The sequence below is a fragment of the Platalea leucorodia genome, assembly GCF_965183815.1.
Source record: "Platalea leucorodia genome assembly, chromosome: Z".
Taxonomy (NCBI): Eukaryota; Metazoa; Chordata; class Aves; order Pelecaniformes; family Threskiornithidae; genus Platalea; species Platalea leucorodia.
In genome coordinates, this window is record NC_138858.1 from 93,403,917 (window position 1) to 93,426,455 (window position 22,539).

General features: G+C 52.1%; 1 protein-coding gene across 2 annotated transcripts; it reads left to right on the top strand.

The window, feature by feature from the left end:
• The first annotated feature begins 14,940 nt into the window (after positions 1–14,940).
• LOC309602714 (golgin subfamily A member 7) lies at positions 14,941–22,345 on the top strand. 2 transcript variants are annotated; one of them, XM_082336559.1, is made up of 5 exons: positions 14,941–15,118; positions 16,448–16,600; positions 16,955–17,056; positions 18,255–18,318; positions 20,944–22,345. In XM_082336559.1, the coding sequence occupies exons 1-4, from the start codon at positions 15,008–15,010 to the stop codon at positions 18,300–18,302; spliced, it is 414 nt and encodes a 137-aa protein (XP_082192685.1). In that variant the 5' UTR covers positions 14,941–15,007; the 3' UTR covers positions 18,303–18,318; positions 20,944–22,345. The 2 variants fall into 2 exon arrangements, with proteins under 2 accessions (XP_082192685.1, XP_082192684.1); XM_082336558.1 differs by having other exon boundaries at positions 20,947–22,338.
• Positions 22,346–22,539: the final 194 nt, after the last annotated feature.

Genomic DNA, 22,539 nt, shown 5'->3' on the forward strand with positions numbered 1-22,539 from the left:
TGCTGCCTAAAAGGCGCTTGTGCGGCCACTGTGTTTGCACAGGCAGCGGCCAGTGCTACTGGCCAGGCCGGCACCAGGCAGAGCTGGGCAGCAGCGCGGGCAGACCTGCCCCGCACAGGCTGAGAGCCCTTAGCCCCTCTTTAAAGGGATGTTAACGGTGTTTCAGCCCCTGTTTAAAAGGATGTTAACGGCGTTTCAGCTGCAGCCTTTGCTGACTGCAGCGATGCCTGCCTATGGAGATGCTGCACTGCAAAATGCTAGAACCACTGGTCCAATGCAAAGGGGCCGAGGTGCAGCGGTGAGACCGCATAGCCAAGGACCACATTCCTCAGCCTGTTTTGGCCATTTACACTTTGCTTTCCCTTTTCCCATGGGATCCTCAGCTTTTCACCTGTGCTGACCCCAAAGCGTGCCCAGCGCTGTGCCGGGGACCACCGCCCACCTTCACCGTGGTCGGACGGAGCCGTCGCCGGGACCGCACCGCCGCAGCCGTGCACGCTCGGGCAGCGGCGGCCGTCTGCCCTGCCGAAGGCAGCTGGGCGATGCCTCGGGCGCCGCTGGAGCCGGCGAGGGGCAGCGGGCGCCGTGGGAGAGCTCGCCCTCGCGGCACCGCGTGCCAGCACACGGCACCGAGCCGCTGCCGAACCCCGGCACCCGATTCCCAGGAGCCAGGAGCGGGGCGAGCAGGGAGCAAGCCCGTCCCCGCTCCATCTTCGTTAGCTCTTAATCATCACAACGGAAAGAGAAACCGCCGGCAGCGTCACGCTGCTCTCCTGGGCGCGGGCTCCTTTCAGGGCTTTCAGAAAACAGGGTCAGACGTGTCTTCTGACCTGTGACCTGTCGCTTCCCTCCTCGCCATAATTATCTAATACAGCGCTCTCCCTGCCAAGTACAATGAAACAATTTGTCACTTCAATTGTCTGTCAGTCAACACTGGGGCCTTTTCAACAGGCCAACACATGTTTTTTGAGAGCTTGTCAGCAAGGGCTGTCTGGCCAGGCACATAACCATGGAAAATGGAACCTTTGTTAATTCTGGTTCTTAGAAAAGTAAATCCATTCACTTGCTTTTTTCAGGCCTTCAGTTTGGAATTTGCACAAGAAGCTGAATTGCCCCTGATCCCTAAATGATTGGTCAGAGGATTTGCATGAGGAAGCAGAAATTAATTATTCTTTTCTTTTCTTTTTATTTTCTGTAATTGTGTGTTTAGAAATGAGATTACATTCTACAGCAGCACGAGGGGCTGGGGGGGGAATTGCTTTGCATTTGTTTAGCTCCTTAGAGTTAAGATCACCTAATCGTTTCAAGCATTTCCTAAGATTCCCTCTCTCTTTTTCTGCTTTAATGACCAAACAAAGATTGTGCTACTTCCCGGGGAACTTTTCTAGCAGCTGAGCTCAGCGGTGGGAGCCAGGAGCTAATCCCTCGGCTGAAATGGTCTCCTTGCTGCTTTCGGCTTGCAGGGCACAAAACGCGTCCCAGAGCTCACAGGCTTGGGAGCCACGGTGGCTCCTCGCGTTGGAGAAAGGCTGAAACGGCTTCCCACCAGCCCAGGAGGAAGATGCTGGGCTGCCCAGGGCAGGGGTTGAGTCTCCATCCCTGGAGGTATTTAAAAGTCGGGTAGATGTGGTGCTCGAGGACATGGGTTAGTGGTGGGCTTGGCAGTGCTGGGTTAACGGTTGGACTTGATGATCTTAAGGGTCTTTTCCAACCTTAACGATTCTATGATTCTGTAATTCTATGATTCTGTGATTCTATGATTCGAGTCCCGCAGCCGAGCGGCATGAGATGGAGCGTGCAGGCGGTCCTGGCTCGGGGAAGGGCGCGGGCAGCATCTCAGTGGGTTCGCCTGAGCCAGGCCTGACGCTCTCAGGACACGGACCCGCCGGCTCCAAGCCCTGCGGCCAAGCCCATGTTCAGACCACCACCAAAACGCTGTGGCTGCTCACGAATGCTCCGGGGCTGTCCTTCCTCACAGGCGACAGGAGGAGGGAATGCTGCCGCGGCTCAGAGGGACTCGGGGGAGATGGTGGGAACCAAACGACCATGAGCCACCACCAGGTCTGCGTGCGGCTCGTGGGGACGGCTCGTGGGACGGAGCACGCTGGGGATCCACAGGCTGCACGGCCAGAGCAGCGGCCCCGTTCCCCGGGAGCAGTAAAGCGCCAGAACCACGATGGCAGCGGAGCTGGGAGAGTCACCCCAACATGTAAGGGAGGAGGGCCGAAAGTAAAAAGCCTGTGATACGTTGCGCTGCCGTGCCGTATTTTTGTGGTATGAACTGGTAGAGGGTCTGGTTCTCGGACAGTGGCTGCATTGCACAGAGACAGGAGCAGCCGAAACGTAGTTCCTGGGAAACTTCAGAGGGAAGCGGCTGCGCCCTCCCTCCGGCCGGGGGAGCCTCTCCCCGCCGGACCCTGCAGTCTGCCCCAGCCTGCCACAGCAGCTCCCCACAGCTTTTATGTTTTGCACAGTCACAGACAATAAAACTGATGATAACCTCGTTAATAGCACAGACACAAACTGGTAGAGAAAAAAAAAATTCATTTTTTGGTGCTACTTAGAACTTCCTTTTTTTCCTTTTTAAAGCAGCACCCTTTGAAATTCCCACTTTCTCTGTTGATACACGTGTGGAATCTTATTCCTAAATATTCAATACAACAAAGAGATCTCCATTTTCAGGTATTCATCATTTTCTTAACCATGCGGAAGCTTCATTTTCGGGCAGACCTGGAATGTTTTATTTGAAAGCATGGCAGAAATGCTAGATGGCCCCTACTCGATTACAAACACCCTGAGTGAAAACTTCTCCAGATCTAGCTTTCCAGAATACCGCTATCCAAACCTAATTCAAACCATACAGGGAGCCCTGACTTAGAATCTTTCAAGCCTATAAAATGAAACAAATTGGCTTTGCGAGCATATCTCCCAATCTAAGCTATGCCTGTAAATTCGATTTGTCCTCTTGGATCTATACTGCATTAGGTGGCCTGAAAGACTCTTTGTTTCCAAGTCCTTCTGTCTCCTCCACGAGCCCCGAGTTTCTGTATTTGGTCGCGTCAGGCTGGAAAACTCTGCTCATTAACAGCGAGGACTTGGTGACCCTCCGGCACTCAGCTTCGCCCACGGGTCTCGGCGGGAGAGGAGCGGGACCGCGCAGCCCCGCGGCACCCAGGACCTTCGCTGCCAGCACCCCACGGTGAGAGCGGCTGCAGAGGGTGCCCGGGAGCGCCCATGCACCCTTGGCCGGGGAGCCAGCACGTATCGCTGGCTTTTCCCGGAGAGATCCCTGCCGGAGCAGGGTTAGGGTCAGCGCCCGAGTCAGGCGGGCTTTTCTGAGCCCGGGGCTCTCGGGGTCCCAGCTCGTCGGCAAACAGGCCCTGGCAGCCTCTCCTTTCTCGGAGCCGCTCCCGGAGCAGGTACCTCCGGCTCCCCGCGCAGCGCTCCCGCCGGGGTCCGGTGAAACCCAGCAAACGGGCAGCCGGGGGTTAGAGCGAGGGAAGCCCAGCCTGCGGTGACGCAAGGAGAAAAGCGTCTGCAGGCAGCGGTGACGTTCGGTGTTTCTCAGAGGCAGGATCTGCAGCCTTCAGATCACAGCTGGTTTGACTTACAAATAACAAATACAATCCTGTTCTTTGTGCTTGCTTTTTCTTTGTAAACACTGAGCGAGATACCCACCAGCACAGGTTCAAATTACCTTCCCCAGGCAGCGCCGGGGCAGGAGCCTTGCTGCCCGTGCTGCCCGTCCCACGGGAACCTCCCGGAGCGGGGCCAGGGGCTCCTGCCAGCGGGGCTGGGGGGCTGCGTGGGCTTGCTTCGCTGACCCTGCACGCTCCCCCGAGGCGCTTTGCCTCCGCCAGCTCCCTGACCTCTCCCCAGCGCAGGGAATAAGCTGCCACCCTGTTTCGGTGGCCTGGAAGCCATCACCGCGGCACTGGGGGGCTGAGGGCGGGCAGTCCCTGAAAAACACCACCACAAGACAGAGGTACGGGCAGGTAGGCTCTCCCGACCCCCGGCTTTACGCATCGCCGTTTTCCTCGGAGGTGTGTGAGCTAACACGGCTGTTTAAGTTTCCCGTCTTGCAAATACACTGCTGCGTGACCCTCACGGGGCGGCCAGGCTGAAAGGCCTGGGTTCGGTAGGGTTGGGTACAAGCGCAAGACCGGGTTTCCCTTCCCTCTGCTTGCAGCAGCGGTGCAGGCGAGGATGGGTTCCCTAGGTGCAGCCCTCGAAAGCGCCACGGCCTTGTTGGAAGGGGCTGAGCCGCTTCGGGTCGGCTGACGGTGTGCAGCTTGGAGACAGAGCCCGGCTCTCTCTCTTTAACCGAGTAATTTACTACCTTTCTTTATGATTTCATGTACGCTTGCTATATAATTTTAACAGGCTTATTCTAATTCACCATCTTTGAATAGGAATAAGCCTGTTAAAATTATGAACTACTTAGCTTGGAATCATAAAACGCTGTAACGCAATACATGGCTCTTTCAGAAACCGGCAGATTACATGATCCGCATTTCCATGCTTCGCCTCCACGTTCACACGGCAAACCTAGAAGATTCCCAGGGATTACAGCGTTTGCCATCTTTTCTGTTCCAAAAGCACAACAGTAGATGTCTTTAAATGAACATCCACTAAATTCCATTTATCTCCTTTCTTGATTCAGGGTTTCAGTTAAGCCAGGGAAGAAGTATCTTCTCGCTTCCCATCTTCAGAAGCCTGCCCACGAGAGGCTGAAGTCACCAGGCAGGATAAGAGAGATCTGTTCTTACACTTGCTGGGAGATAAGCTGAGCAACTTAGTCCATGGAAGGGCTGCCCTGAGCTCTTGTGTTTTTCGTATCCGATTCAAATCCATCCCTGTCTGCAGAAGCCAAGCCTTCAGCCCCCGACAGAAAGCAAAAGGAGGTTTTGATGCAGAGACGGAATGTATTTATTATTAACTGTCCCTACGCTAACTGTTTTCAGAGGCGACCAGATACAGGACTGAAGAATTAGCACATTTACCCAGCCATAAAAACTCCAGAGACATCTCCCATGTAGGAGCAGTTATATTCCACTGCAAGGGCTTCAGAGTTTCCTACCAAGGCCAGCAGCATCTCAGACACCCTGAAAAAAACGTATTTTTATGTTTTTATAAACTCTCAGATACGCTGAAAAACCCCATATTTTTATGTTTGTATAAACTCTAGTAAAATTGTAATTGGATAAAACCTCGCATTCAAAAGCACATTCTTTGAGAATATTTTATATGCACATAAAACATCTGAGAAAATGTTAACATTATGATCTTAACTGTTTGCACATTGGAACCAGCTAAAGGTTAGGAAAACGCAGTCCATCTGGTACAGTATTTTAAGCGGAATATTTGTGAGTGCATTTCCTTCGGAGCTTGGGTTCACAACACCGGACAAAGCCAGCCACGACAGACGGCGGGTGCATTGCCGCGCAGAGGCCAAGGTGCTGACCACAGCGCCCACAGGAAGAAGGAGCCCAATTTGTTTTCACCACGCTTGCGACCCGGGTCCCCAACGAAGGGCCAACACCAGACGGCATCACGGGGTTTCTGCAGCTTGCGCTACGCTGTGCTCGCTGGAATACGCGGCCCTGCAGCCCGCCCAGAGCTTGTGCCCAGCGTCTCCTCGGCAGGGCAGAGCGGGGAAGGTCTGCACAGCGCGGCACCCCGCTCGTGCTAGGAGCAAAAGTCCTGCGGCAAGCACAGCGCCCTGCCAACAAAGCTGCGCGGCTGTCGGAGCAGAGCTGGCAGCGCCCTGCGGGGCGGAGGTCCCCGCGTCGCGAGGGGACCGAGCCCTGCGGCTGGCGGCGGTGAGCGCGGCGAGGAAGGACAAGGTCTGGAGACAGCCACAGGCACTAGGGAGGCAAGCAAGGGAAAGCCTGGCCAGGCAAGGCTGGCAAGAGGGGCGACCGCGGGTCCGGTAGCCCTCGACTGCCGGTTTGCGCAGCAGAAGCCCGGCCGGCGCCGGGAGCCAGGCTGCCGGCAGCCCGGGCGCAGCGGGACCGGGCTGGGGATCTCGGGCTCAGGCGTGCAGGAGGGGAGAGCCGGGGGCAGCCCCAGCCCCGCGCTCCCTGGTCTTCCCCCACGCCACCCCATGGGACTGGGGGTTTCCTATGGCCTGTGCGGAGGTTGTTTGTTCAAGCAAACCCATTAGGTGTTTATTAGCCTTCATTATGGAGTGCTAGCGGGTTAATTAGTTCAGGCTGTTCCTGTGGGAGGGGTGGGGGGCAGAAGGGTGAGGCAAGATCAGCAGCAGCCCATATCGAGGTTCCTACAGCAGCTCACCGCTTAGCCTGGTTTCTTTCTTTCCTTTTTTCCCCTCTTTCTCTCTTCCCTAAGCAAATCAGGACTGTCATTATCACGTCTGCAAACTGCTTAGCACAAGCAAGAGTGGCTGGGCAAGAGGAGGCTGGGGCGCCCGGCTCCTCTGCGAAGCCGGGGAGCAGGGGCCGGGGCGGCCGCCTGGCTCCATCTCCCACCGCGGTGCTCCGGGGGCCGGCAGGGCAGCCAGGCTCCACATCCAGGCTGGGGCTTGAGCCTGGCTCTGGCTGCCGAAAGCCTGGCGGGGCCCAGCTGGCCACGGCCGTGGCCAACCGGCTTCTGGCAACCTTTGAGGATGGCAAGTACCTCTCCTAGAGCAACCAGGGCATCCTTCCAAGGTGTCCCTTCCCCGGCTTGTGGCAAAGCCTGCTCTCCGCCAGCCTGGGCACAGGCCTGGGAGACCTTCCAGGGAGCCAGCCGCCGCAGATGTGTCCCTGGAGCGTGTGTTTGGGGACAGTGACAGCACTGTTTATCGTATTGTATTATATTATTGCAAAATTGCTGCTTTTGTCCAGAGCATGACATGGAGGCTGCTTATTATATTCTGTAAAAACTAAACAAAATAAATCATTCTCGTGTTTATTTCTTCCTTGTTGAATTGCAGTGTGGGGGACAACGAATGATTCATCGGTCTCAGCACCGGACGGGACGTAAGGATGTTGAACCCTTGCAGATCAGAGCCCACGCAGGGCTCCCGCGCCAACCCACCACTTACGGCCTCTCAGCCTGGAAACGCGTAGACAAGGGGTGATGGAGAATGCTCGCCAGCCACCCGCAAACTGTTTCGACAGTTAATCGCCCTTCCATTAAACTGTGAGTTCATCTGTACAGCTGAGCTCAGTATAGCAGATACATTTTTGTCTGGCTTTATCAGAAACCTGCTCCCTCTGTAAATACTTACAGACCACAGGAGAGGGGTGACTTGCAGCCTCACAAATCCAAATCAGCCATGCTATCCTGACACCTGCAAGCCCTTGTGCCAGCTCTTAGCCAAGCATAACAGAATCCAACCCTTCTCCCCGGGGAAGGCTGAAATCGATTTGCAACAGTGGCGAGAAATCCAAACCCAGAATTGCTTTGCTGGAAGGACAAGCCTGGGCTCTTCTTCCTTGCTTACAGTAGGGGGTAGTCCCTCACCAGCTGCGCCTTGCATCTCTCGGAGGCAGCTGGATCTGGCAAAAGCATCCCTGGGCCCGAGACCCCGCAGCCCGGGCTGCCCCAGCCCTCACCCAGCGACAGCCCAGGGGGACGCTGCGGAGCCCTCCCTGGCACCAGGGAGCCCTGCCACCCCGACCAGGCTCCTCGCACTGCTCGGTGGCTGCCCTAGCCGAGGATTAAGGGTTAATGTTTCTTGCTGCTCCACTGGCATGGAATTCATCTTGGCCATGAAAAGTCTTCTTGCAGAGGAAGGACAATGCTGCAGCAGGCTCCGGTGTGATGTGAATGAAGCAGCCCGGCTCGGCCAATGTGCAAAGGGAATTGCAAATGCTAAAAACGTAGGGTTCATGGAAGTCTTAGAAACTCCCAGGCTGAGCCCCCCAGCTCTCTCAAGCCGTGCTCAGCATATGACCGGAGAGGGATGGCGATACCCACCTTTGCTGGATACATCCCCTCCCGGTAGCTTTCCCAGCCTCCCAGATGAGTTAGAGCAGTTTCCACTTCAAGAGCAAAAAGACGAAGGTTAAATGCAAACAGAAAAAGGTGTCTTTCAAATGGTGTCGTGCTGCTTCCTTTCCACGGGCGCCCAGCCACCCACAGGCCCAGCCTGCCACCCCGCTGTATATTCTCCGTTGAGCCTTGCAGCCACTCCTGGGATTTATTGGCCCACAAACTCCACAGACCGCCTTGGGGTGCAAGAGCAGCTCTTCTGAAAACGGATTTCTAGATCCCTTGTGATGGGAGGAGCAAGCATTATCAGCTTTTTAGCAAAAGAAAATGAAAAACTAGCAGAAGAGCACAATGAAGTAATCCCTGCCAGACTCAACTCTGGCAATCAAGTACAAGATAACCATGGTTGTGGCCCTGCTTAATTATTTCTGCTCCACCTAATTGTGAAAAAAACAGTCATTTCCACTTAAAAGACACTCTGTGTGATCTTTAGGAGGGCGATTCCCCCGCAGAGCTGCAGCTTCCCCAGGGGAGTCAGTGCCGCAGCCCCACCAGGGCTTTGAAGAGGGATTCCCTGGAGGGTGGGCATTAGGTATTCGCATTTTCCAATTACTGTGCGGAGAAGTCCCTCTCGGTAGGAACTCTGCTCTGAAATCAAACCACGGCTGCCCAGTAGGGAGAGCTGCGGACACGCTGCCATCGGATCCGCACACCACCGGGTCTGGGCTCAACATGTCTCCCTTGGAGTGCCCCGGTGCAGGGTCTCGGGGTCCCAGGAAAACTCCCACGGGCCTCAGGAGTGCCGGTCTGGACCTTCCTAATTGTACAGCTATCGTGCAGCCAACGTGCAAGCACTCAGGCATCCAGCTCCCCTGATACCTCCAGCACAAAGTTAAGAAACAGCAGCTGCACGTTGGGGAGTTTAAAGGAACTGAAGCTCCCAAGGGGATGCCCACAGGCAGCCCGAATTGTCTGCCCCTCTCTCCAGTCCCCGGCACCGCAAACCCAGCTCCCAGCACACGGCCGAAGCACAGCCCCCTCCTGCTCCCTCCTCTCCTGGTGTTCGGAGGTTTATCCTCCTAGAAGGGATGCGGACGATGGCTCAAGGCCATTTACAGCCCTGCCTCCCCATGAATGTAAGAAAGCCCGGCACATATTCACCTTGGGTTGCAGCACACTTTCTCCCGCTGCTGTGCTGTGTTTTTAAACAATGAATACAAGCTGAGGTGCCGGGGTCCTGCGGGCAAAAGCTGAACTCGTGTAACCTGAGATTTACCGTTACTACGCGTCCAAATTTGTAACCAGTTTACATAAATCCTGCGGGAAGGCAAAGCGATTCTTGGCAGGCATGAAAAACCAGAAGACGGCCAGGGAAGCTGTCAGTTCCCTGCGCATCGTGGCACGGCTGCGGCCTCCGTTCAGGGGTGGCACTAGGGGACACACAGCAAGGACAAAATCCATCTGTGTTGACAGGACATGAAGTTAGTCCTGGTTAGCCCAGGTCTGATGTCTGGGGTCTCCGTAGCCTCCACACCCAGAGAGACCCATTATCTGTTGTTCCCCACATCATCAAAATGCTCTGAGCTGGCACTGCCGATGCTCCACGCTGGTCTTTTCTCGTCAGGCAGTCGCCTACAACAGCCACGGGCTGCACCCACCTGCACCACCGCACCTGCCTTCCCCTGTCCTTAGCAAACCCGCGCTCTCTGGGCTGCTCGCCCCTTACCCTGGGGATGATTTACAGCAGCTACAGCTAGAGATAAAGCCACAAACAAAAGTCGGGGCTGGGTGAACCTTTTCCAACCAGTTGCAGAGCTGAGAGGCCACCGTCACTGAAGGTAAATATGATCAAATGATTTTCTTGTCGCAGCCGTGTTGAGGTCTGCGACCCTGAACCAGGAAAGGCCATCTCACACCGTGGGGGGAGAGACGTTTCGGCTGGTCCGGGACTGAAAAGGCGTCAGCATCCCTCTGGGCTGCCAGAGCACCAGTGGTCGTACCAAACATGAAATGGCACCTCCAGAAAAAGGCTCGCTTGAGGCACACAAAGGAAACAGGCGGCGAATAGCGGGGGACAGAAGCGCCCTGAACATGCTGCCGTTATTCTTCTTCCGACACTGGCCACTGGCATCTGTGCAAGTGCCTGCACCCAAGGGCTCCCGAGCCCTTTGCTCCGCGGCGCACCCGGCTGCCCCGCTCCGCAAGCCGTTGGTTTATTACCTTCATAAAACAAGTACAACATTGATCTGATGTGCTTCCAATCTCGCTCTTAGCCATAAAAATGCACAAAAGTATGTTCAGCAAAGGGAGAAAGTTGAACCCTACAGTTAGATACTGCGGCTGCTCCTAAACACAGGCTGGCCTGTGGAAAAACACACGGCCGCACTAAGCAGGGCCAGGTTACCCAGCCAGGAGCATTTTCTGTCTCTAAGAGCATGAATTAGAGACCACATTTTACTACCAACATCTGGAATTTCAAATGCCCTTGCAACAGATAGCATCTGGATTGAATTCTCCTTCTATTTTTTACAGGGCCTTCTTATTTAATAAATAATAATAGTTTATTACTGCATTGTAAAATTTCATAATCCTTTTCTCAGCAAGAATGAAAAGGATTCAGAAAAAAAACAGAAAGTGCTTTAAACAGGATGATGCCAAGAACTCCCGAAGACAGCGCATTTCCTCAAGAGAGGTGGGTCAGCTCATTTTTGCATTTGTGGCACTTGGCTCCCTGCACATTTGCAGATGTGCCAACAAGTGCACCAGCAATTCCTGATAAAATCCGGACTCACCTCAGTCCAGGCTGGCAGAACGCGCTCCATGCCTGCCCCGCTGCGGGACCCGTGCAGGCTGGGTTGCCTCCGAATGCACCTCTCACGTACGCGTGCTCAGAGGGGCTCACAAGCAAGTTTTGAAACATAGGACGTGGTTTATTTATTTCCCGATTTGTAACAATTTCAGACCCACACTCTGTTAATATAACAGAGCTCCCATCAGCTGAGACAACAAGAGTTTTGGAGGTAAAACAGAAGACTGATTTAACCAGTAAAATGATGTCTTTTCTCCCAGGCCTTGCTCCCTGGCTTTGCCCAAAAGCTTCGCTCTGGAGGTGTGCCCCGTCCCTTACCAGGCACAGGCACGTCTCTCTCTTGCTCGGCAGCCGGTAGCACTGCTGTGAGAAGGAGCAGGCAGAGCAGTGCTGTGGCTTACGAGAGCCCTGGACATCAGAGAGACCTTGGCTCCCCTCTTCCTTACGTGCCAGCCCCAAGGCAGCCGGACACTGGGAGCACTGGGGCGAAGCTGTGTGAGGACTGAGACAGCCTGCGAGCCGAGAGATCCCCGGGGTTCGCAGCTTTCTCGCTTCGCTCAGGGTTACTGCTCCAGGGCTGGGAATTTTGTCGTCCTCCTGAAAGAGAAAAGACATTTAGGGAGAAGAAGTAACTTGTACAAACCGCCGGAAGGGCGTGAAGGGCGTGAAGGGCACAGACGGTGAGCCTGTGACCCACAGACTTCACCACAGAGTGACGGGCGAAAGCCGTGCTGCTCAGCGAGGGAGAACGTGGGCATCGGTTTCTTTTTGGCGCTTGGACAAAGGAAGACACCCACGCACATCCCTTTCTTCCCCTACAGCTTTGGCTCCAGAAAGGCAGGACTCCCACGCCCGCTAGCACTCTGCAAGTCCCACTGTGATCCGAAGCAAGACAATTTTCAGGTAACGCCTGCCGAGGCAGCAAGGGAGTTTGCCTCCATGGAGAGGTGGACAAACGCCGGCAGAGCAGTGTCTGAGCAGCCCGCTGGGGATGCTCCGCAGCCTGGCTCGGTCCTGCAGCCAGCGAGCCCCGCACCCCCCACCTCACCGCACAGCCTCCCGGCAGGTCCCGCACAGCGTCCCGGCAGGTCCCGCACAGCCGTGGCACACGGCCTGGCAGCGCGTCCTCGCTCCGTGAGCCTCGCTGAGGTCTGGGGACACCTCCCCATCCGGCACAGCAGCCTGGCTTCATGGGAAGCAGGTCAGGCCCTCCGGTCTGCTCCGAGACTGACCCGGTAGAGACGGAGCATGGCCCATGTCTGCACTTGCGGTCATTCCTCCTTGGGATGCCTGGGAACTCTTCCCCTGTGTATCATCTTCCAAGTGGAAGCTTCAGCGGACTGAGAAGGAGCAGCTGCAGTAAGCAAATAATGAGACTGAGTGTCCCAAATGCTTTGCTTCCCTTTGCTTTTTGTTCACCAAGTGATGGTTTCCAATAATTGTTTAAATAAACATGTCACTGATTAGCTAACTTCTGAACCTTGGAACAGTGTCTTCCAATCATCTATGATTTCCCAACTTCCAGAGAAGAAACAGACTCTCAGGAATGCTGAAAGCAAGAGATCAGCCTCATTTGCGCAAGTCACAGAATTAGGAACAAGGATGACACAGGGAGGATCCGACCAAGACATGTTTCCTCACTCTGGCTGATGGTGTGTTTGTAAGACTTTGCTGCCCCTGGACTTCAAGCTCCTGCAGTGCTTCTGTGAAGTACTTCATTAATTAACGCAGACATACACTAAACAACTCCTGACGGCTTTTGCAGAACGGCCTGCTCCTAGTACCTCTGTGTGACCTCAGAAAATACTCGCTGAGGGCTGTGCTGCAGCCCAGGCTCAGTAATTGTGCCCATAATTAGTGTCTGCTTTTTTCTTTTAATCCCGTCGGCACAGCTTGCCATAGAGACCTCAGAAATCTTCAATTAGTTGTATCATTCTCCAGTTCCCCTGGTTTCTGAATTAGCTGAAAGGGTGCTGTCATTTTTCAGGGGTTTTGCGGAGGCCATGGCACTTGTTATACGGGACAGAAGTAGTCCACCTCCTGAGGAGGTTCACCTTTGCCTTATGTTGTTGTGCATTTAAAATGTTTTTAAATAATGTCATTAGATCCAGAGGCTGTTTAGCTGCAACACGTGAATTTTCTCACTGTCTATAGAATTCCCAAACTAAACCATCTCTGCAAATTTAACGTCCTGCTGCCCACAACACACCCCGCTGGGCTCCCAAAGGCTCTGGAAAGCGTACGCTGCCCTTTCAAGCCCATCGCTGCGGCTCTGAAGCTGCTCAGCAATGCAATGCTCTACACGCAGAGGGAAAAGACCTCAGCAGAGGGGTGCTGCTCACGGAGTCCCCGTCTTGCTGCTCAGCACCTCGGATCCATGAGTCCAGCCCTGTCCCATGTAGTCCCCAGGCAGGACAAAGCAGCTTGCAGGGCTGGGTATGACACAGGCTTGGGGTGGCAGGCTGCTTCTGCGGGGTGCAAGGATCACCTCAATTACCTGGACTTTAGTAAGGCCTTTGACACCGTTTCCTACAGTTTGTCCTGGAGAAACTGGCTACTCATGGCTTGGACGGGCATATGCTTTGCTGGGTAAAAGCCTGGCTGGACGGCCGGGCCCAGAGAGTGGTGGTGACTGGAGTTAAATCCAGCTGGTGGCCAGTCACCAGTGGTGTTCCCCAGGGCTCAGTGTTGGGGCCAGTCCTGTTTAATGTCTTTATCAATGATCTGGGCTTGGGGATCGAGTGCACCCCCAGTCAGTTCGCAGAGGACACCAAGTCGGGGGGAGCGTTGATCTGCTGGAGGGCAGGAGGCTCTGCACTGGGTGAGGGTCAGCAAGGCTCAGGGCCGGGTCCTGCCCTTGGGGCACAACAACCCCAGGCACCGCTGCAGGCGTGGGGAGGAGCGGCTGGGAGCTGCCCGGCGGGAAAGGGCCTGGGGGTGCTGGTCGACAGCCGCTGAACACGAGCCAGCAGGGTGCCCAGGTGGCCAAGAGGGCCAGTGGCATCCTGGCTTGTATCAGGACTGGTGTGGCCAGCAGGAGCAGGGAGGTGATGGTGCCCCTGTGCTGGGCACTGGTGAGGCCGCCCCTCGAATGCTGTGCTCAGCGCTGGGCCCCGCACCCCAAGGCGGCCATGGAGGGGCTGGAGCGTGGCCAGAGCAGGGCAGCGAGGCTGGGGCAGGGGCTGGAGCACAAGGCTGGGGAGGAGCGGCTGGGGGAGCTGGGGGGGCTCAGCCTGGAGAAGAGGAGGCTGAGGGGAGCCCTCATCGCTCTCTGCAACGGCCTGAAAGGAGGCTGGAGCCGGGGGGGTCGGTCTCTGCTCCCCAGGAACAAGCGCTGGGACGAGAGGGAACGGCCTCAAGCTGCGCCAGGGCAGGGTTGGGTTGGGTATTGGGAAAAACTTCTTCACGGAAAGGGCTGTCAGGGCCTGGCCCAGGCTGCCCAGGGCAGGGGCTGAGTCCCCATCCCTGGGGGGATTTAAAAGCCGGGGAGATGTGGTGCTGAGGGACATGGTTTAGTGGTGGGCTTGGCAGTGCTGGGTTAACGGCTGGACTCGATGATCTTAAGGGTCTTTTCCAACCTTAACGATTCCATGATTCTGTGATCAGGAAGGGGGCCACCCAGCCCAGCCGCACACCGGGCTGTTTCCCCACCACCCCCATACCACGGGGCGCGCGGCCAAGGCTCAGAATTCTGGTTTGAAAGGTGTCAGGAACTTCCCTTGCCGCTCGCCTGGTTTGGGTAGAGAAAGGCTTTCAGTTTTTCCTTAAACTAAATGATCTTTGACCTTGCTTATGCCTTGCCGAAGCAGGACTCCCAAGGCCAAAGGTGAAGGCCTGGAAAGGTTTATCAGCAAAATCAGCTGGGAAGAAAGCTGCCGTGGGTGCCGCGCGGCTCCCCCCGGCTCCGATTCCTAAGGAAACACCGTGAAATCAACCCCCGGGGCGGCACAGGCGGAGGGAGCGGGCATTTTCGCCGTATTTTCACAGTATTTCACAGTATTTCGCACTATTTCGTAGCGTTCGGCCGCCGTGGGCGTGACGGGGAGGCCGCGGCCGGCGCCCCGCCCACTCCCGGAGGGGCGTCCAATGGGAGGCAGGCGGCTGCGCGCCTGCGCACTCGCACAGACGGCACTTCTGCCCTTTCCCTGCCCGGAGTTGTCCCGACGTTTTTGCGACAGCCGTAAGTGAGCGGTCGGCGGCCGGTGGAGCGGAGCGGAGCGGGCGGCGGCGGCGGCCGCGAGTGGCGGCGGCGGCGCGATGAGGCCGCAGCAGGCGCCCGTGTCGGGCAAGGTGTTCATCCAGCGCGACTACAGCGGCGGGACGCGGTGCCAGTTCCAGAGCAAGTTCCCGGCCGAGCTGGAGAACAGGGTAAGGCGGGGCGGGCCTGCTCCCAGCCCCGCCGGGCAGCCCGGGGCCGAGCCCCGCCGCCCGCCTCGCCGCTTTCGAGCCCGCTGCGCGGCGGGGAAGGGCCGGGCCCTGCCTGGGTGGCGGCCGGGTGGCGTTCACGGGTGGCCTGACAGACCGGCGCGGCCGTGAGCCTGCTCTGCGTCGTTCTGGAGCCTCTCTTGCCCAAACCTCCGCTCCGTCCACCAGAGGCGGCCTCCCGGGTGCGGGAGGGAGGCGGGGGTTCTCCCCGCGGCCCTCCCCTGGCACCCGTTCCCCCCCGCCGCACCCCGGGGGTGCTGTGCTAAGGTCTCATATCTGTCCTTAAGTTTAAGAACGCTAGCGCTGTCTAACCCTCTCTGTATTACGACCCTATGCATAGTGTGAGAGAGGCATGATTTCATAGTTTAAAGGCATATCCTCCTTTCGATATTGTTTATTTTTCACGTAAAAGCATTGTTTGTTGTCCAGATATCATTTCTGATCGATTGTGGTTAGAAAATACTTTCAATTTGCGGTGAAAAGCCACCTGAAAAACAGTTAAAAATGCTTCTCTTTGGTGTTTATGAAATGCTGGCGTTTTGTGCTTGCTTTAATCCTGAGGAAGGCAGCTGTCTTTTGCAGCAGTAAAACAGAATGTGTTCATTATGTCGGTGAGGATAAAGCGTGCGTTGTTGTGCTGTGCTGCGTCGAGGCTGTCCTCTCTTGTGGAGACCAGCCAGTTCTGCCGAGCCTGTCCAGTGGCCTCACAAGTGCTGTCTCAAGTACTTGCGTTTTGTTTGATGCTGTCAGATGTAATAGCTTCAACCGATAGCAAAACAAACACTCTTTGCTAACGCCTTTTCTTTTTCTCACTGCGCTTTTCTTCTCTTCCCCGTTTCTTTGTTTTGTTTTGTTTTATTGAGAGCTTGTTTGGCCAGCGCTGCAGCAGGAGCAAGGCATTCCTGATATTAAGAGTTAGCTCTGTCAGTACACTCCCTAACTGCTCTTTTTAATTTAGCAGATCTCTTTGTGTGTGAATTAACCTTCCCCCCCCCCCCCCCCCCCCCCAATTGAATTGCACACTGGTTTAGTTGGGTTACTTGTTTTGTGTTGACGCTGTGTTGGAATTCAGACTTGGTCTAATCTCTTGGCAGACGTTTAACAGAGAACTACAGGTCTGTAACTCAAAGTGTCCTTCAGACTTTGGCTCTAAACACAGTGGCTGCAAAGCGTGGAAGTGCAAATAAGCAATAAATGAAGGTAGATATCCGAAGATATCGTTGAGTTCTGAGATGTGCGGGGCGTGACGGCTAAACTTGACTTCTCTTGCAGATCGACAGGCAGCAGTTTGAAGAGACTGTCCGAACGCTGAATAACCTCTATGCAGAAGCTGAAAAGCTTGGGGGCCAGTCTTACCTTGAAGGGTGTCTCGCCTGTCTGACTGCCTATACCATCTTCTTGTGCATGGAAACGCATTATGAAAAGGTGCGCTTCTTTTGTTTACCTTGCCCCTTGGAAGGCAGTGTGTGCCACAGACTGCAGTCAAAGACATTTCTTGGTAGGGTTTCTGTGACTTGCACCGTTGTCCTACAACTTCCACATAGACTCTGGGTCTTCCTGCAGAGTGATTTCACGTATCCGTCAGACAGACTTGTCTCTGTTAGTCAATTTGAGTAACGTAATAACAGCTTGTATTTCACAGGGATCGTGCAAGTTCTGTCTCTAGTTTTGTGCTAGGCTCTCCTAACGTTGCTACATCTGTGATATTGCCGAGGCTCTGACTCTGATGTAGGGAAACCTGATTATGGGACTGTGACTTCTGTGCTGTTCTCTTACCAGGTTCTAAAGAAAATTGCCAAGTTCATTCAGGAACAGAATGAGAAGATCTATGCTCCTCAGGGCCTCCTTCTGACAGACCCCATTGAAAGAGGACTAAGAGTTGTATCCTTCTGTGGCTTCTTAGGTTGTCTCCCGGTTTGTCCATCGTGATGTGCTACCTCTTTATCTCAGTGCGGCACCCTCTGGTCGTGCTTGATCTGTGATATGGCAGAATACGTGATTAGTCTTGTTACCCTCCGTTGTGTACTGTTCCCTGGTCAGATTTTAGTACGTTAAGGTCTGTCACATCAAAAGACGAGGAAAACACAGTATTGGAATCCGTCCTTCGAGACTTCCTTGAAAACACAGTATGTATAAACAGAGTACTTCCAACACTTCAGATGCTTCCTCTATTTCAGTGGCCTCTCAAAACGCAATTTGTTGATTGGAAAAAAGTGACCAACTTGGTAGGATAGAAATTGATTACATGAAAGCAAGAGATGGCTGTGGTTTAATTTGCAACCCTCAGCTCAGACTCTGGTGAAGATCTCGCCATACGACATCCCTGTAAGTTGATTCCAGCCTAGCACTTGCTCTTGGTTCCAGCATGGCTTATTTTAACCTTTTTTCTTCAACTCTTGAACCACACTGTAGGCATTTTATCTGGTTATCACCTTGGTAGTTGTAAAGGCGCCACATAGCAAATCCAGGGGTAGAATGAGTAACACGTTTTATTTTTTGAGAATATTGAAACCGAAGCAACTTGAAACACAGAATGCCAATTAAATGCATGCTAAGGCTAATTCCTTGCAGTTGGGTTATCTGTGTATTTGTCTAAATAGCTTATAGCTGTCACCTACATGACGTTTTCCACATTTTTCTATGCATGCACCTCCTGGAAAAAAAAACGAAAAAAATAAAAATAAAAACAACCCAAAAAAACGCCAACATTCCACTTGAGTAAAAGCATTTTCAGTTTGGCTAGTGACTTAGTAGCTGAACTGTAGAAGTGTTAACTTTTGTCTAGTGCGTAGCCTTTCCTGAAATTTAACAGAAGGTGGGAGGGCTCCCAAACCTTCCACGCACAGCACCTTGCGTTCTCGTCAGGACAGTCCTGGGCTGGGTCGACCACTGATCTCCCCTGACAGGGCGTCTCTTATGTGGGCTGTTCCGTTTGCTTTGCAGCTGTGAAACTAGCCTGAAACAGCAGGAATGAAGCAGAAAGATCAAAGGTTCTGATATCTTCATGGTGTTCCGCTTTTTCTTTTGTCACTTTCAGAATCTTTTTATAGTATGTTTCCCTAACGGCTTTTCTGTGCAGATTGAAATTACCATTTATGAAGACAGAGGTATGACCAGCGGAAGATAAAACTGCGGAGTCTCAGGTACATGGTAACCTTATACTAGATCAATCTCAACCTGTTTTCTATGCTCAGAGGGGTAGATTCTGTTACACTGAGACAGAGTATTTATCCCACCACTGTGTGTAATCAAAGGCTGTTCACATATATCTTGTGTGGACTAGGCTTTCTGAATAAGTAGAAATATCAATACTTGGCATTATGCCGCTGAATGTTAAGACAGATCAGATGGTACCGGATTTACCTTTAGAGAATTTCAGGTCTTGATTGTGTAAACATGCGTTAAACCTGTATTAATTGTTCCCTGTTCTGTGGATAAAAATCTTTTTTCGTTCTCTTGAAGTTTTTCTGTCATAAGGTTCTGAGCAGACAAATTTAAGACTAATCCTTAAAGCTAGACTTTAAAATAGGTCCCTATGTAAATGCTTATTTTGCATCTCCAAATGTTTTTCAGACTAATAGTGTAAGAGAGAAGTGTTCAAGAGAAGTCGCTGATGGCGCTGTACTAGCGCCTGCCCCTCCCGTACTGCTGTGAACGATGTGGCTTTTCCTTTTGGGTGTTTTCCGTGGTACCTCAGAGCAGGGGCTGTTTGAAAAGCTTTCATGTTTCGAGCACTTGTGATATCGAGGTTATAAGCACAGCATGTTAAGGATCCCCTTGTATTTTGCCTAGAAGTCAATATTATTCGCCCCAGAATGTGAGCAATTGCATTTTACCTTCTTGGTTCTAAGTATGTAGAAGATTCACTTCTATACATGGCTGAAGGGCAGCTTTTCTGTTCCAGAAGGGACTGAACAGAGAACTGCTGTTGCCTGGGGTCCCACTCCGGTTTCATGTGCCGAGTGGTGGGATTCTTCCAAGCCTCTTCTGCTCAGAAACATTTGATAAGATGCTGTATAAATACAGTTATCTGCTGCTCGAGTCTTGGAATATGGCGTATTCTAAGAGTCAAATCTTACACAGCCTAAAGGGAAAATGCAAGTAACTTACTCGGTAGCATTACTAAATTATTTCAGTGCTTTTTCTAACCTGCTTCTGCTACGCACCTGTAGGATTTCTCTTTTGGTGGTCTGCTTATAATTGACCCATATTTCCAGTGCATATAAACCAGATTAATCTGCTGCAAGCTGGAGCAAACCATGACAAGAAGTTCTGGTAAAGCAAAACGGTGAAGGTGCTTGCTGACGCATACCTGTTTCTAAACAACTCTGGCTTGTCAACTTGGCATCGCTTGTAGATGCCGGTTCTGTCTCAAAATATCCGTCTTTATCTGGTTATTAGCACTTGGGGATCTGTTGTATTGCATAGCACTTGTGTTCTGCTGTTGGAATAAGTTTGTGTTTTATCAATCAGCTGCATCTGCATATATTTGGCACAAGCCATTTGTCGTGACTCATTTCACAGCAATTATTGCAGAATGTTTTCGGAGGTGATGTGGGTTTTGAGCAATTACATAAAAGCTAGTTCTGTCAGTGTTCAAACAACTGAAATTTCTAAAATGAAGAAGGACTTATATCGTGAAGTTCTGGATAGTCTGATGAATTGCAAATAACTGTGGTCGGTAAACATCTGTTTTGAAAGCAGAATGAGTACCCAAGTAAGCCTGGTCTGGAACCGGAGCTTTCTTAGGTATTCACCTCCTCAGCTGTAACCTGGTCGTTTGGAGCCCGCGCGCTGTCCTGGATGATGCGTTCATGAATTCGGCCTACGTGGGCTCTACAAAACGCGGACTGTCTTTCTATCCTGTAGAGTGGTAGAGGATATGACTCTGGCTAGGAATAGGTGGCGTATATTAGGACTTCTAATGGTCGCTGCAACATCTGTGTAAATTCAGAGGAACTCTGAGATCTGCTGCTGTATTTGAGGTCTTACCCTACCCAGTAGTTTTAAGTGGAAAAATCTTTGCACGACTCTGTCCCTGAGTGTATTCTAGCATACAGAAACTCTTTGTTGCAGTTTTTCAGCTGGACGCTGTCCCAGTTCTCACTTTGGTATCTTTACTCATGATGCTTTCAGTTAAGAGCGTCCAGCAACCTGTAGCTTTGGTAGCTTTAACTGGAAAAAGTTGCTGAAAGGCACTTAGCTTTCATGATATTGCGTGGCAGAGTCGCAAAGTGAAAAGAGTGCGCAGGGTACTTGAAAGAGAGAGGCTGAAATAAAGGATCATGCTAATTGCATGCAGTACAGAACTGCAAAATTACTGTCCCTGGGTTTTCAAAATACCTGTTGAACTTTCATTAAGCTTTGCTTTTGAAAAGCTCCGATTTGAACTGGCTCCCTTGTCTTAGGTACTCTGCAGATCCTGGGATGGTAGTCTAAGTCTAGGTTGATGGTAGTCTAAGTCTAGGTTGATGGTAGTCTAAGTCTAGGTTGATGGTAGTCTAAGTCTAGGTTGTTGGCAGTGTGTGCAGAAGAGAGATTGGAAATATTTGTGCCTGTCGTGCAGAAAGAAACAAAGTCGTCAAGCCTTTATTTCTTGTTAGATGAGTGGAATCCAGAGCGTTGGCTACTCACCACAGCACGTGGTAACCCTACCTTTCCTGCTACATCCCTCCTAAGAGAACAAAATATAGCTATGTAAATGTTTGTGTAAGGTTTTGTTGGTTTTATTTATAATAGTTTCTAATAATATGAAACTTTTTTCCTAGCAGATAGCTCAACAGTGGACTTGCTGTATCAAAGTTCCCCTACCTCCTACTTTAGAGCATCATTCCTTTCTCTGCTGCCAGATCCACAGTGCCATCTACTACAAGGACTAACTTCCTAAAACTGCTCCACGTGGGGTGACCTAGCTGGTCAGCATCCATTTTGTGGCAAACTTTTAAGCAATGAGATCACTTTTTAGTTGTGGTTTGTTTTTTTTTCCCAAGAAAAAGCAGAAGTGGTAAAGCTACGTACTCTTCTGAAAGAAATGGAGCACTTAGCCCAGCGGAAGTCTAGTTTTAGTCACGTAAGTGCAGTGCTGTTCCTCCCTAGTTCTTAAACCCTTCTGTACACCAGTCGGGCTTTGGAAAGCTACAAGTCGAGTTGGGAATTTTCCAGAAACGAGGCCTTCCCTCCAGTTCAGTATTGGAGCGAGGGGATACACAGTGCCTCTGCCTGGCGAGAAGGGACTCGAGGCAACGAGCATTTTGCGTTTCCTGTGCTGATTCTTGTGGAAAACCAGAAGGCAAAGTGTTGTTTGTTTTCATGTTTTGGTTGTTCCTAGAAGGGGGAGGAATAGCTGGACTTTAATACTGCTGTTTTTTCTACTACTGTATCTGTGCTGTTATTGCATCTGTCAATGTTCACCAGAAGAGGGGGGTCTATTCATTCATGAAACAGTAAGTACAATAAAATGGATGCTGAACCAATAAACTTAACAATTCCCACCCTACTCTGATTAATGTGAAGTGTAAAACTGTTTCTTTATGGATTTATTATATATAATTTATAGGAAAACATTGATTTGACAAACTGTTAGATGTTGTATAAGATGGTTTCTTAATTCTGTCTGCTGGCACACTATTGAAAAGTAGAACTGTGCATTATTTAGTATCCCCCACGCATCGACATTCCTCAGCAATACCTGCAAAAGTAAAGTTCCTACAAACCAAGCTGGCTTAATATTTTTCTCTTATATCCTTTTCCCTTATCGAAGCAAGGATGTCCTGGTTTATGTTCCGAGCGTCATTGTCCGATCGTAGAAGGAATTCAAGAATTTAGAAAAGAAGACTTTTATGCAGAACAGATCGAGCGTTTTGGCTTTGGTGGTACTGTAGGTGCTAATACTGGATCTGAAATTCCAGGCTTATTACTCAGCCACTTTTTTTTTTTTTGATGTTTGTTTAATACTTTTAATTGTATAAAACTTGTTTTTTCTAAACTGTAACGGTGTTTGCCTTTCACATCTGTTGCGATATTGGCAGAAGTACTAATGGATTAGTAAATTTTTTCTTAAACTGTGTCTGTGTCATATTTGATAGCGCTGCTTTTAAAGGAGCACTCTCGGCGAGATTTTTTGCTCCTGCAGTAGCAAGGTCTTGGTTGTGAACAAACAGAGCTAGCATCATTTCAAGATCAGTTCCTCAGCCGCAGCTGCTTTGTCCGCCGTTAGTGCAGGTTTGTTTTCAGCGGCCTTTCCCCGGCGGAGCTGTGCTGCTTCCCGACCGCCATTTTCTGAGGGCTGGGGCGCGTGCGCGCTGCGGGGGACGCGCGCGGCGGCGCCGGGCGCATGCGCGGTGCGGGGGGGGGGTGCGCGCATG